The 13,962-nt window shown below is 50.9% G+C and overlaps 1 protein-coding gene across 8 annotated transcripts in view; it reads left to right on the top strand.

Annotated features, from left to right (window-relative positions):
- Window positions 1-13,962, top strand: part of OGDH (oxoglutarate dehydrogenase) — a 102,943-nt gene that overhangs the window by 87,675 nt on the left and 1,306 nt on the right. For all 8 annotated transcript variants that reach the window (XM_016957411.3, XM_009453006.3, XM_009453005.3 and 5 more), the window contains 12 exons: window positions 322-501; window positions 921-1,073; window positions 2,513-2,615; window positions 2,917-3,045; window positions 3,398-3,548; window positions 3,854-3,981; window positions 4,088-4,266; window positions 4,677-4,748; window positions 6,628-6,756; window positions 8,028-8,100; window positions 13,422-13,585; window positions 13,779-13,933. In XM_016957411.3, coding sequence (XP_016812900.1) covers window positions 322-501; window positions 921-1,073; window positions 2,513-2,615; window positions 2,917-3,045; window positions 3,398-3,548; window positions 3,854-3,981; window positions 4,088-4,266; window positions 4,677-4,748; window positions 6,628-6,756; window positions 8,028-8,100; window positions 13,422-13,585; window positions 13,779-13,933 — 1,616 coding nt within the window. The remainder of the gene's footprint in view (window positions 1-321; window positions 502-920; window positions 1,074-2,512; window positions 2,616-2,916; window positions 3,046-3,397; window positions 3,549-3,853; window positions 3,982-4,087; window positions 4,267-4,676; window positions 4,749-6,627; window positions 6,757-8,027; window positions 8,101-13,421; window positions 13,586-13,778; window positions 13,934-13,962) is intronic.

Raw genomic sequence — 13,962 nt, forward strand, 5'->3', positions numbered from 1 at the left:
ATTTACGTATATATGCCTACAAAGAAAATAATCTGGAAAGGAAAACATCAGAATATTTACCCCATAGCCTGTGGAATTATAGGTAACTTAATTTAATTTTTTATACTATGTCTTTTAAATTCTCTGTGTTAAATATATATGGATTTTGTTATCAGAATAGGAAAAAACAAAGGAAAAGAAAAAGTGTAAACAGCCATTTTGGGGCACGTACTCAGAGTAGCCAGATGGCAAGTGCATGCCATGCCCGGCCTCAGCCCCGCCCTCTGGTCCCTGTGCCGGCTGTGCCAGGTGCCCTCTTGCTAGGCTACATGTTCCTTGCAGATCGGCTTCACCACCGACCCTCGGATGGCCCGCTCCTCCCCCTACCCCACTGACGTGGCCCGAGTAGTGAATGCCCCCATTTTCCACGTGAACTCAGATGACCCCGAGGCTGTCATGTACGTGTGCAAAGTGGCGGCCGAGTGGAGGAGCACCTTCCACAAGGACGTGGTCGTCGATTTGGTGAGTGACTCTGGGGACAGCACGTCCTGGGCAGAGCATCTGACCCACCCCTCTTGCCCTCGGCACCCCTGTGTCCCAAGGAGAGGAGCTTGTCTAGATGAGTCACCTCAGGGCTCTCTACTGCCAGGCCTCATGCTGGTTCCTTTGAGCTCCAAATAGTTCAGGCCTGTAAGCACCAAGGAATGCTTCCCAGGCAGGAGCTGTGGTGGTGAGAAGGGCCACTCCTCATTGATAGAGCAGCTCTACTGTGTGAAGGAGAGATACACAGAATCCTAATTCTAGAGAAGGTAAACTCCAGGGCAGGCATGAGGAATGAAGAACGTGGCCATCACCTAGGAGAGATGGGGCAGGTGCCTGAACAGCACTTCTTCCCAAGGGGCCAGCCCTTGTCTCTAACATCCTCTCACTGCTCTGAGCAGGTGTGTTACCGGCGCAACGGCCACAACGAGATGGATGAGCCCATGTTCACGCAGCCGCTCATGTACAAGCAGATCCGCAAGCAGAAGCCTGTGTTACAGAAGTACGCTGAGCTGCTGGTGTCGCAGGGTGTGGTCAACCAGCCCGAGTATGAGGTACGTCCCTGCGGCTCTATCCCAGTGCGCCTTTCCAGGGCTGGCGATGACTAGAAAAGGTGGGCCACAGGGCCAGTTCTCACTTTTGCCAGTTATGAGGATACACGTGAGAGGATGTGAAATATTTACAACTACAGCATTTCAATGCATAACTTTTTGAAGAATCTGGGCCACTGAGATGCTTTATAAAGGAAGTGGGCCTTAAACAGTGTTTTGGGGAAGGGAAGGGGATGTAGTAGCAGCCCAGTAGGTTTTCTCAGATTTCACAAATTGTGCATGGTTGAGAGGTAGGTGGTGGATCCAGCTTGGTAAGGGGCCTGTTGTAATCTGGATAGTAAGTGCTGGTTGGTTGTGAGTGGGAAGGCCAAGCAGCTGCCCTAGAGAGGGAGAGGGTGGGTGTGAGGAGCTATATCTGAGCATGGGAACAGGACAGATCCCAGATCAGAACAACCTGATAGCCTGTAGCCTATGCTGGAGACAGAGCTTTGTGAACCAGTTTTTGTTTTGTTTTGTTTTGTTTTTTGAGATGGAGTCTAGCTCTGTCACCCAGGCTGGAGTGCCGTGGCATGATCTTAGCTCACTGCAACCTCCACCTCCTTACTTCAAGCAGTTTTCATGTCTCAGCGTCCCAAATACCTGGGATTACAGGTGCGAGCCACCACGCCTAGCTAATTTTTGTATTTTTAGTAGAAACAGGGTTTCCCCGTGTTGGCCAGGCTGGTCTCGAACTCCTGACCTCAAGTGATCTGCCTGTCTTGGCCTCCCAAAGTGCTGGGATTATAGGCATGAGCCACTGCGCCTGGCCTGGACCAGTTCTTAAGAAAAAATGTGGTGGGCTGGGCGTGGTGGCTCACGCCTGTAATTGCAGCACTTTGGGAGACTGAGGCAGGTGGATCATGAGGTCAGGAGATCGAGACCATCCTGGCCAACATGGTGAAACCCCATCTTTACTAAAAATACAAAAATTTGCTGGGCATGGTGGCACGCACTTGTAGTCCCAGCTTCTCAGGTGGCTGAGGCAGGAGAATCGCTTGAACCCAGGAGGCGGAAGTTGCAGTGAGGCAAGATCGCGCCATTGCACTCCAGCCTGGTGACAGAGCATGACTCCGTCTCAAAAAAAAAAAAAAAAAAAAAGTGGTGAAGGGTTAGGGGTTCAAACTCCGAGCAGAATCTCTACCCAGCAAATGTGAGGAAGAAACTTTTGGGAGTGAAAAGAATAAAATCTTAGAAAGGTGTTATGCCTGTTGAAAAGGAGCAGGCCCAGAGGCTGAGATGTTTTGCATCCACGAAGTGTGGGACTATGGGTGGGCATGCATGGGAGTTGTGCCGGGGTATGGTTGGGCTTGCGTGGTGGCTGTCAGAAAGTGTGGGGGTACAGGTGGGCGTGTGCAGTAGTCATGCCCTGTGCCAGTCACGCTGTGTTGTGCCCAACCCTCCAGGAGGAAATTTCCAAGTATGATAAGATCTGTGAGGAAGCTTTTGCCAGATCTAAAGATGAGAAGATCTTGCACATTAAGCACTGGCTGGACTCTCCCTGGCCTGGTGAGTGAAGAAACAGTGCCACAAATAAGCTCCTTTGAGGATCTGATGTAACAAGGCATCCTCTTCCCAGAAAAAATTCATGCTTTCCACTTTGTACCCACAATGCACAGTTGTGTGCACCATTTCAGCAAAGCCCCCTGCAGACCCTGGACCCAGACCCCTGCATTAATGTTTTCTGGGGAACACAGTGTGAGCTACATTGTCTCTCACCCTGCTTCTCCCCAAAATCACGGGTCTGCCATGGTGTGGTCCCTGGAAAAGTAGAGCAGATGTCATGCCTCAGTTCTTCTTCTTCTCCTAGGCTTCTTCACCCTGGACGGGCAGCCCAGGAGCATGTCCTGCCCCTCCACGGGTCTGACGGAGGATATTCTGACACACATCGGGAATGTGGCTAGTTCTGTGCCTGTGGAAAACTTTACTATTCATGGAGGTAACACTCTCTGTGCTGACCTGTGGAAATGTTGGGGCCCAGGCCAGGGGCGACAACTGTCTAGGACTGTGACCTTGGCCCCCATCATGTGTCCTACAGAGACTCCCTTCCTGCCCTGCTCAAGGCCTCTGGGGTGGTTGGATGGAGCCACCTCTCCCACTCCCTGCCCTTAGCACAATCCTACACTTCCTCAGTGGTAAAGGAGAGACTGAGGTCACAGCTTTTCCAGCAAGTCAGGAACCCAGAAACTACGAGTAAAGAAGTCTCCGCTCTTGCCATGGGCACGCTGAGAAGCAAGGCAGGCATGTGCAGGCAGGGCCTGCAGCAGCTGGTGAGAGCTGTGTCTCTGCAGGGCTGAGCCGGATCTTGAAGACTCGTGGGGAAATGGTGAAGAACCGGACTGTGGACTGGGCTCTAGCGGAGTATATGGCGTTTGGCTCGCTCCTGAAGGAGGGCATCCACATCCGGCTGAGCGGCCAGGACGTGGAGCGGGGCACATTCAGGTAACGTTCTGGGCAGTTTCGTTTGCCCTCCAAAGAGTAGAAGATGGAAAGGGAGGGGTTCTGGTGTTTCTTTTCCGGAAGACGGTTAGAAACCGGAAGAGTCACATTGCTCTCAGGCTGAAAACCTCTGTCCCTCATTTGCTATGGGTGCTTCTGTTAAGACCTGGGTGGGGCTGACCCTGCAGCTGCCTGGCCAGAAGTCCAGGTCACAGAGCATGGCATCTGCTGGTGCTTCGTGCGGGTCCCCAGCATATTTGCTTGTCAAGTCAGAGCTCCTAATTATTACCTCTGTTGTCCTGTCTCAGCCACCGCCACCATGTGCTCCATGACCAGAATGTGGACAAGAGAACCTGCATCCCCATGAACCATCTCTGGCCCAATCAGGCCCCCTATACTGTGTGCAACAGCTCACTGTCTGAGTACGGCGTGCTGGGTGAGTGCCTGGAGCCACACCACCAGGGCCTGTCACCCACCCACCCCCGCTGGGCCTACTGGCTGGTGTCCTGGACATGGTTTTCTCCTTCCTTTGTCCCTTGTAGGCTTTGAGCTGGGCTTCGCCATGGCCAGTCCTAATGCCCTGGTCCTCTGGGAAGCCCAATTTGGTGACTTCCACAACACGGCCCAGTGTATCATCGACCAGTTCATCTGCCCGGGACAAGCCAAGTGGGTGCGGCAGAATGGCATCGTGTTGCTGCTGCCCCATGGCATGGAGGGCATGGTGAGCCTCTGGCCCTTCCCTGCCAGACCTAGGACTTGGGAAGGGCCTGTGTAGGACCCTGACCCCAAAGACTGGCATGAGAGCCAGTGGCTCACACCAGCCTCCTAAGGGCTCTGCTGGTGCTTCCCATCCATCTCAGATGGGATGTCACTTCAGAAAGCCAGAGTAGCCCATCTGGATGTGGCTAGCATGCCCCGTCCCTGCTGGTGCAGACTCCCTAGATGCACAGGCGTCCAAGTGTAGAAATGATGAGCCAAGTGCTTTGCTGGTGGGAGGGGGAAGGAACTGAACCCTGCCATCAAGAAAAAAGATAACCAGAAATGAGCTAGTTGGTTAAGGAGGAGGAACAGCAGATGCGGCAAATGTCAGTACGCAAGAGCTCTTAAACTAACTTGCGTGTCTGGTTCCAGGGTCCAGAACATTCCTCCGCCCGCCCAGAGCGGTTCTTGCAGATGTGCAACGATGACCCAGACGTCCTGCCAGTGAGTAATACAGGCCCTGTCAGCCCAGCCATTCTCGGGGTGTCTGGTGGGAAACCTGGGGAAGAACAATCTATCTGGTCATCCTGAAGTGGCAGACCATGCCTCTGTCCCTTTCTCCATTCTGGGGAGCTCACGTGAGTGGACAGGTGTGGCCCCATGCTTCTGGGCGCCCTGGGATGAGAGACTTCCTCAGAGCACAGAGGAAGGTGCAGGGACTGCCTCCATTGGCTTCCTGCTGTTGCTGCAAGCACAGAAACGCCATGTGAGCTCCTCAGCAAGGGCTCCTGCGGGATGCTTCCAGACCCTGATTCAGGTCTGGAAGCCCTGAGGAGGAGAGAACTTTGGGGTGATTCCAGTGAAACTTTAAGAACTCAAAGAACCAGCCTGGGCAACATGGTGAGACCCCGTCTCTACAGAAATTTTAAAAAGTAGCTGGGCATGATGGTGCACGCCTGCAGTCCCAGCTATTTGGGAGGCTGAGGTGGGAGGATTGCTTGAGCTTGGGAGGTCAAGGCTGCAATGAGCCAAGATCGTGCCACTGCACTCCAACCTGGGTGACAGAGCAATACCCTGTCTTAAAAAAAAAAAAAAAACTGTGCCGGGTGTGGTGGCTCAAGCCTGAAATCCCAGCACTTTGGGAGGCCCAGGCAGGTGGATCATGAGGTCAGGAGTTTGAGACCAGCCTGGCCAATATGGTGAAACCCTGTCTTTACTAAAAATACAAAAATTAGCTGGGCATGGTGGCACCCACCTGTAATCCCAGCTACTCTGAGGCTGAGGCAGGAGAATTGCTTGAACCCGGGAAGCAGAGGTTGCAGTGAGCCAAGATCGTGCCGCTGCACTCCAGCCTGCGCAGCTCCGTCTCACAAAAAAAGAACTGGCCAGGCGCAGTGGCTCACGCCTGTAAGCTCAACACTTTGGGAGGCCCAGGCAGGTGAATCACGAGGCCAGGAGTTCGAGACCACCCTGGCCAATATAGTGAAACCCCGTCTCTACTAAAAATACAAAAATTATTCAGGCGTGGTGGCGGGCACCTGTAGTCCCAACTACTCAGGAGGCTGAGGCAGAGAATCTCTTGAACCCGGGAGGTGGAGGTTGCAGTGAGCCAAGATTGCGCCACTGCACTCCAGCCTAGGCGACAGAGGGAGACTCCCGTCTCAAAAAAAAAAAAAAAAAAAAAAAAAAAAACTCAAAGAAAATGATTAGGTGTCAGTGTCTAAGGAAAATTGGTTTTAGGTAGAACTTCTGTCTCTTAAAGTGGTATTTGTTTCATGCTGGGCAATAGCTTTCAAAGAAATAGTATGGATTGAGTGGGACTGAGGCTCTCCTCCAGGGTATGAGGCTGGCCGAAGGAGCTTGCTGGACTCACTTGTTAGTGTCAGCTTATGTCTCCTGGGGAGTCAGTGTGTTAGGCCATTCTTGGGTTGCTATAAAGAAAAACCTGAGACTGGGTAATTTATAAAGAAAAGTTTAATTGGCTCACAGTTCTGTAGGCTGTACAGGAAGCATGATGCTGGCATCTGCTCAGCTTCTGGGGAGGCCTCAGGAAGCTTACAATCATGACAGAAGATGAAGTGGGAGAGCAGGCATGTCACATGGCCAGAGCAAGAGTAAGAGAGTCGGGGAGAGGGGCCACACACTTTCAACAACCAGATCTTGTGTGAACTCAGAGTGAGAGCTCACTCATCACCAAGGGGATGGCCCAAGCTCTAATCCTAACACCTCCCACCAGGCCCCACCTTCAGCAGTGGGAGATTACAATTCAACATGAGATTTGGGCAGGGACAAATACCCAAACTAGATCACCTGAGGGCCCCCAGATGCCCCAGAAGACTCAGTGCTGCGTCCTGGCCTCTGGCCATTTCCTTCCCTGCTGCAGGACCTTAAAGAAGCCAACTTCGACATCAATCAGCTGTATGACTGCAATTGGGTTGTTGTCAACTGCTCCACTCCTGGCAACTTCTTCCACGTGCTACGACGCCAGATCCTGCTGCCCTTCCGGAAGCCGGTCAGTGGCAGGGCCTCCCTTGCTCAAACGAGGCCTGGCCCTGCCCTGTTGGTGCAGGGAAGGGCTCCTCAGAGAGCCTCTTGCTTGGGGTTAGCTAGGTGGGCACCTGCAGGGGTAGTGTGGACAGGACATGGTGTCAGGGAGCCTGGCCCTTCCTCCTCACTGCTGCCATGAGGGAACTGCGTGTTCTGTGTGTCCTCTTCCCCGACTGGGCCCCTGCATACTGCTGAGCACCACATGCGGAGCAATCACATAGGCTGCAGGCCCCAGCCCGGTGAGGAGGACGGATGTTTGAACAGGTGGTCATAGGGGGTGTGCTGAGCTCTGGAAGAGAGGTGAGCCCTGGCAGAGGCCAAGGGAGTGCAGGGTCCCCAGGGAGCGGCTCCTGAGCTGGGTGTTGAAGGGTGAGTAGAAGTTGAGTGGAGGGATACGTTGGAGAAGTGATTCTAAAAAGGAAGGAGGCCGGGCGAGGTGGCTCACGCCTGTAATCCCAGCACTTTGTGAGGCCGAGGCAGGTGGATCATGAGGTCAGGAGATGGAGACAATCCTGGCTAGCACAGTGAAACCCCGTCTCTACCAAAAAAAATACAAAAAAATTAGCCGGGCATGACAGCAGGTACTTGCAGTCCCAGCTACTCAGGAGGCTGAGGCAGGAGAATAGGAGAATAGCGTGAACCCGGGAGGCAGAGCTGGCAGTGAGCCGAGATCGCACCACTGCGCTCCAGCCTGGGCGACAGAGCGAGACTCCGTCTCAAAAAAAAAAAAAAGGAAGGAGTGTGGGGGACAGCGAGGGAGTGCCCTGCTGCCCTGGGATGCCACGGGGGTGGGAGTATGGGGTGGAGGCTTGCAGCTCGGAGTGTCCCTAGCAGTCCAAGGGCCCACAGGGCAGGACAGCCCTGGTGCTTCTTGGTGCTGGGCCATGTCACAGCCTTACATGGGCTTTGGGTGCATTTGCTCTGAGACTGCCAAGGAGAGGGTCAGAGCTCTTTCCTAGGTACAGAGAAGCAGGGAGGGGAGTATTGGGAGTCCGAGCAGGCTGGGATGGGCCCTGCCAGGAGTGGATACCCAGCTAGGGGAGGTGAACAGCAGGGAAATTGGTCATCTTTCCTTTTCCCTCCTTCTCTGCCACTTCTGACCTGAGGCTCCTGTTGAGTGGGAGGGCAGGTGTGTTTCATGGCCTGAAGGTCAAGGCTTGGGTAGCCTTGCTTTTGACCTTCCTTCTGGAATCTTCAGAATCTGATCCTTCACGAGCCTATTGTTCTGTATTTCAGTTAATTATCTTCACCCCCAAATCCCTGTTGCGCCACCCCGAGGCCAGATCCAGCTTTGATGAGATGCTTCCAGGTGGGTGTGAGGGAGATGGGCATTTCCTTGGGGGAAGCTATGTTTGGGGCTTCTTTGCTGCTGCTCTTTTACAGCTCATGGGACTGACATCTGTGATTCTCACTGGCTCTTGCCAGATTTTTGGTTGTAAAGACCCGTGATACATGGCTGGGCGCAGTGGCTCACGCCTGTAATCCCAGCACTTTGGGAGGCCGAGGCAGGCAGATCATCTGAGGTCAGGAGTTCGAGGGCAGATCACCTGAGGTCGGGAGTTCGAGACTAGCCTGACCAACATGGAGAAACGCCATCTCCACTAAAAATACAAAATTAGCCAGGCGTAGTGCCACGTCTGTAATCCCAGCTACTCAGGAGGCTGAGGCAGGAGTATTGCTTGAACCCAGGAGGTGGACGTTGCAGTGAGCTGCTATCACGCCATTGCACTTCAGCCTGGGCAATAAGAGCAAAACTCCGGCACAAAAAAAAAAAAAAAGTCCCATGATACCAGATGAGGGAGGTCACAGCTTACATTCAGGTTGGTCAAATGACATGTCTTAACATGCAGCCCAGGAGCTGTTGCCTCTCACCTGCAAATGCCCCCAAGGACTCCACTAGAGGCAATTAAGTATGTCCAAGATTGAGGGTTAGTGCCGCTGCCTGCGGCCTCCTTCAGCAGGTGAGTGGCAGCTCACCACTGGCTCGGAGGCCCAGCCCCAAAGCAAGCCCTTCAGGACAGAGAAAAAAACACTGGATGGCAGGTCCTGCCAAGTCACATGCCAGCTGCACTTGTGTGAAGGGAGACCCATAACATTGAGATTTCTATAGGGACAGTGGAGTGCAGGATGTTGACACAGCCTTTACCACCCACCAGGGGTCACCAGGCCAGGAAGCCTGCATCCCACCAGTCACCAAACCCCCTTTAGTCTTCAATCAAGGTGAGCCCCTTGTTTTTTGGGGGTTTTTTTCCCAATCTGTTTTTTTTTTTATTTTTATTTATTTATTTATTTATTTATTTATTTTTGAGACGGAGTCTCGCTCTGTCGCTCAGGCTGGAGTGTGGTGGCACAATCTCGACTCACTGCAAGCTCCGCCTCCCGGGTTCACGCCATTCTCCCACCTCAGCCTCCCAAGTAGCTGGGACTACAGGCGCCTGCCACCACGCCTGGCTAATTTTGTTTTTGTATTTTTAGTAGAGACGGGGTTTCACCGTGTTAGCCAGGATGGTGTCAATCTCCTGACCTCATGATCCACCCATCTTGGCCTCCTAAAGTGCTGGGATTACAGGCATGAGCCACCATGCCCAGCCCCCAGTCTTTTTTTATTATGGTAAAATACACAACATAAAATTTACCATTTTGACCATTTTTAAGTATCCAGTTCAGTGTGTTACTGCCTCTATAAATTTGACTACTCTATGGAACTCATAAGTGAAATCATACAGTCTTTGTCCCTTGCAGCTGGCTTGTTTCATTTAGCATAATGTCTGCGAGGTCCATCCATGTTGTGTAGCATGTGTCAGAATTTCTTTTTTTTTAAAGACTGAATAGCCAGGCGTGGTGGCTCATGCCTATAATCCCAGCACTTTGGGAGTTCGAGGCAGGTGGATCACTTGAGGTCACAAGTTTGAGACCAGCCTGGCCAACAGGGTGAAACCCTGTCTCTATTAAAAATACAAAAATTAGCAGGGTGTGGTGGTGCACGCCCCGCTACTCTGGAGGCTAAGGCAGGAGAATTGCTTGAACCCGGGAGGTGGAGGTTGCAGTGAGCCGAGATTGCACCACTGCACTACAGCCTGGGCAACAGAGTAGGACTCCATCTCAAAACAAAACAAAAAGATTGAATAGGCCGGGCCCAGTGGCTTACACCTGTAATCTCAGCACTTTGGGAGGCTGAGGCAGGTCGATCACTTGAGGTCACGAAGTTGAGACCAGCTTGACCAATATGATGAAACCCCATCTCTACGAAAAATACAAAAATTAGCTGGGCATGGTGGCGCGCACCCGTAATCCCAGCTACTCAGGACGCTGAGGCAGGAGAATTGCTTGAACCTGGGAGGCAGAGGTTGCAGTGAGCCAAGATTGCGCCACTGCATTCCAGCCTGGGTGACAGAGACTCCGTCTCAAAAAAAATAAATAAACAAACTAGCCAGGAGTGGTGGCACATACCTGTAATCCCAGCTACTCAGGAGGCTGAGGCAGGAGAATCACTTGAACATGGGAGGCAGAGGTTGTGGTGAGCCAGGATCGCGCCGTTGCACTCCAGCCTGGACAACAAGAGCGAAACTCCATCTCAAAAAAAAAAAAAAGACTGAATAATACTCCATTATATGTGTATGCCACATTTTGCTCATCCATTCATCTGTCGATGGACACTTGGGTTGCTTCCATGTTTCAGCTATTGTGATTAGAGGAGCTGCTATGAACATTGGTGTACAAATATTTCTTCGAGTCCCTGCTTTCAGTTCTTTTGAATATGTACTCAGAAGTGGAATTGCTGGACCATATGGTAATTCTATTTTTAGTTTTTTGAGGAACTGCCAAACTTTCCACAGTGGCTGCATTTTACATCCCACCAACAGTATATGAGGATCCACCATCTCTACATCCTCATCAGCACCTACTATCTTCTGGTTTTTTCATAGTAGCCATCTTAATGGGTGTGAGATGATATTTCATTGTGGCTTTGATTTATATTTCTGTAATGATTAAGTGATGTTGAGCATCTTTTCATGTGCTTATTGGCCACTTGTATATCTTCCTTGGAGAACTGTCTATTAAAATCCTTTTTTTTTTTAATTTAATTTTTTTTAAGAGACAGGATCTCTCTATGTTGCCCAGGCTAGTCTTGAACTCCTGGGCTCAAGGAATCCTCCTACTTTGGCCTCAAAGTATTGAGATTACAGGCATGAGCCATGGCACCCAGCCTATTCAAATTATTTGCCCATTTTTGAATCTGGTTGCTTGTTTTTGAGTCTTAAGAGTTCTCTGTATATTCTAGATATTAATTCCTTATCAGAAATATAATTTGCAAATATTTTCTCCCGTTCTATGGGTTGTTCTTTTATTCTGTTGTTAGTATCTTTGGTTTTGGTTTTGGGTTTGGGTGTTTTTTTTGTTTGTTTTTGTTTTTTTTCCGAGATGGAGTCTTACTCTGTTACGCAGGCTGGAGTGCATTGGTGCAATCTCAGCTCACTGCAACCTCTGCCTCCCGGGTTCAAGTGATTCTCCTGCCTCAGCCTCCCAAGTAGCTGGGATTACAGGCGCACGCCACCATGCCTAGCTAATTTTTGTATTTTTAGTATAGACAGGGTTCCACCATGTTGACCAGGCTGGTCTTGAACTCCTGACCTCAGGTGATCTGCCCACCACAGCCTCCCAAAGTGCTGGGATTATAGGCGTGAGGCACCACACCTGGCCTGTTGTTAGTATCTTTTGATGTACAAAAGTTTTTAATTTTCATGAAGTCAGATTTGTCTATTTTTTCTTCAGTTGCCTGTGACTTTGGTGTCATATCTAAGAAATCATTACCAAATTCAGTGTTGTGAAACTTTTGCCCTATGTTTTCTTCTGAGTTTTATAGTTTTTGCTCTTATGTTTAGATCTTTGACCCACTTTGAGCTAATTTGTTTTGTTTTTTATTTTTTGTTTGTGTTTTTTTGAGACAAAGTCTCACTCTGTCGTCCAGGCTGATGCAATCGTAGCTCACTGCAGCCTCAATTCCTGGGCTCAAGTGATCCTCCTACTTCGGGCCTCCCAGAGTACTGGGATTACATGTGTGAGCCACTGTGCCCAGACTTTTATTCTTTTTGTATCATAAATGGAATTGTTGGCCTAATTTCCTTTTCTTATTGTTCATTGTTAGTGTATAGAAACACAACTGGTTTTGGTTACGTGCATATGATGCGTAGTGCTTAAGTCAGGGTATTAGGGTGTCCATCACCCGAGTACGATACATGTTTGTTAACCTTACTCCTTTATCAAACGTTGAACTTAATTCCTTCTATCTAACTGTATGTTTGTACCATTCAACCCACTTTTCTATATTTTTTTGAGATAGATTCTTACCCTGTCACCCAGGTTGGAGTGCAGAGGCATGGTCATCATGGTTCACTGTAACCTCTGCCTCCCAGGCTAGAGTGATTCTCCCACCAAAGCCTCCCAAGTAGCTGGGAACACAAGGTGTGCACCACCGTGCCTGGCTAATTTTTGTACTTTTGTAGAGACGGAGTATCACCATGTTGCCCAGGCTGGTCTCGAACTCCTGAGCTCAAGGGATCCTCCTGCCTCAGCCTCTCAAAGTGCTGGCCAACCCACTGTTCTCTATCTGAATATTTTCTCTGATTGTGTTGAAAGTTTTTATATTTGTAAAATTCTGAGCAGCAGAAACAGAGTAAACATGGGATTTTTTTTTATATAATTTTTTTATAATTTTTTTTTTTTTTTTTTTAAGATGGAGTTTTGCTCTTGTTGCCCAGGCTGGAGTGCAATGGCGCATTCTTGGCTCACCACAACCTCCGCCTCCCGGGTTCAAGCAATTCTCCTGCCTCAGCCCCCCGAGTAGCTGGGATTACAGGCATGCGCCACCATGCCTGGCTAATTTTGTATTTCTAGTAAAGACAGGGTTTCACCATGTTGGTCAGTCTCGTCTCGAACTCCTGACCTCAGGTGATCCGCCTGCCTTAGCCTCCCAAAGTGCTGGGATTTACAGGCGTGAGCCATGCGCCCGGCTGGTTTTTTTTTTTTTTTTTTTTTTTTTTTTTGTCTGGAGATGGAGTCTTGCTCTGTTGCCCAGACTGTAGTGCATGATCTCAGCTCACTGCAACCTCTGCCTCCCGGGCCCAACCGATTCTTCCACCTCAGCCTCCCGAGTAGCTGGGACCACAGGCGCACACCACCATGACTGGCTCATTTTTTTGTATTTTTTTAGTAGAGACGGGGTTTCACCATGTTGCCCAGGCTGGTCTCGAACTCCTGAACTCAGGCAATCCGCCCGCCTCGGCTTCCCAAAGTGCTAGGATTGCAGGCGTGAGCCACCGCACCCGGCCGGGATGTTTTAATAATACTCTTGTCCCCGAAGTCTGAGCCAAGCTGTTTTGAAGGCTAGCCTGGTGTTACTTGATACCCAGAGCTGGCCATGTCTGCTGTGTATTTGTTACACGTAACGTGCTTTTCAAAGTGCGCCTGGTCTGAGCAAATACAGGGCATCAGAGGCTGGTGAAGGGGAAGCATCTCTAACCCTTGAAAGCTGCGTGTCCTGGCAGCAGTCCCTGGCACAGCCCTGGGCCCAGGAGAGCTCTCAGCCACATACCTGAGAGAACCAGCCTAGCCATGGGAACTCTCTTGTAGGAACCCACTTCCAGCGGGTGATCCCAGAAGATGGCCCTGCAGCTCAGAACCCAGAAAATGTCAAAAGGCTTCTCTTCTGCACCGGCAAAGTGTATTATGACCTCACCCGGGAGCGCAAAGCACGCGACATGGTGGGGCAGGTGGCCATCACAAGGATTGAGCAGGTGAGGGCAGGTGGTGCCATCAGGGTGTCCCCCCAGCAGGGGTCAGGGCTCTGGTGCCTTCACAGAACAGCCTTGCCTGGGGTGTGGCCCTCAGGTTCCTGACCTTCCCTGCTCGGAATACCAGTTTCGCTTTGCTGGATCTTGCCTGCCCTCTGAGTTTCCTCTTTTTGATCTGACCCCTGCTGTCTCCTAGCTGTCGCCATTCCCCTTTGACCTCCTGCTGAAGGAGGTGCAGAAGTACCCCAATGCTGAGCTGGCCTGGTGCCAGGAGGAGCACAAGAACCAAGGCTACTATGACTACGTGAAGCCAAGACTTCGGACCACCATCAGCCGCGCCAAGCCCGTCTGGTAAGGCTTCAGTCCCTGCCAGGAAGGCT

Source organism: Pan troglodytes, chromosome 6 (genome assembly GCF_028858775.2).
Source record: "Pan troglodytes isolate AG18354 chromosome 6, NHGRI_mPanTro3-v2.0_pri, whole genome shotgun sequence".
Lineage (NCBI taxonomy): Eukaryota > Metazoa > Chordata > Mammalia > Primates > Hominidae > Pan > Pan troglodytes.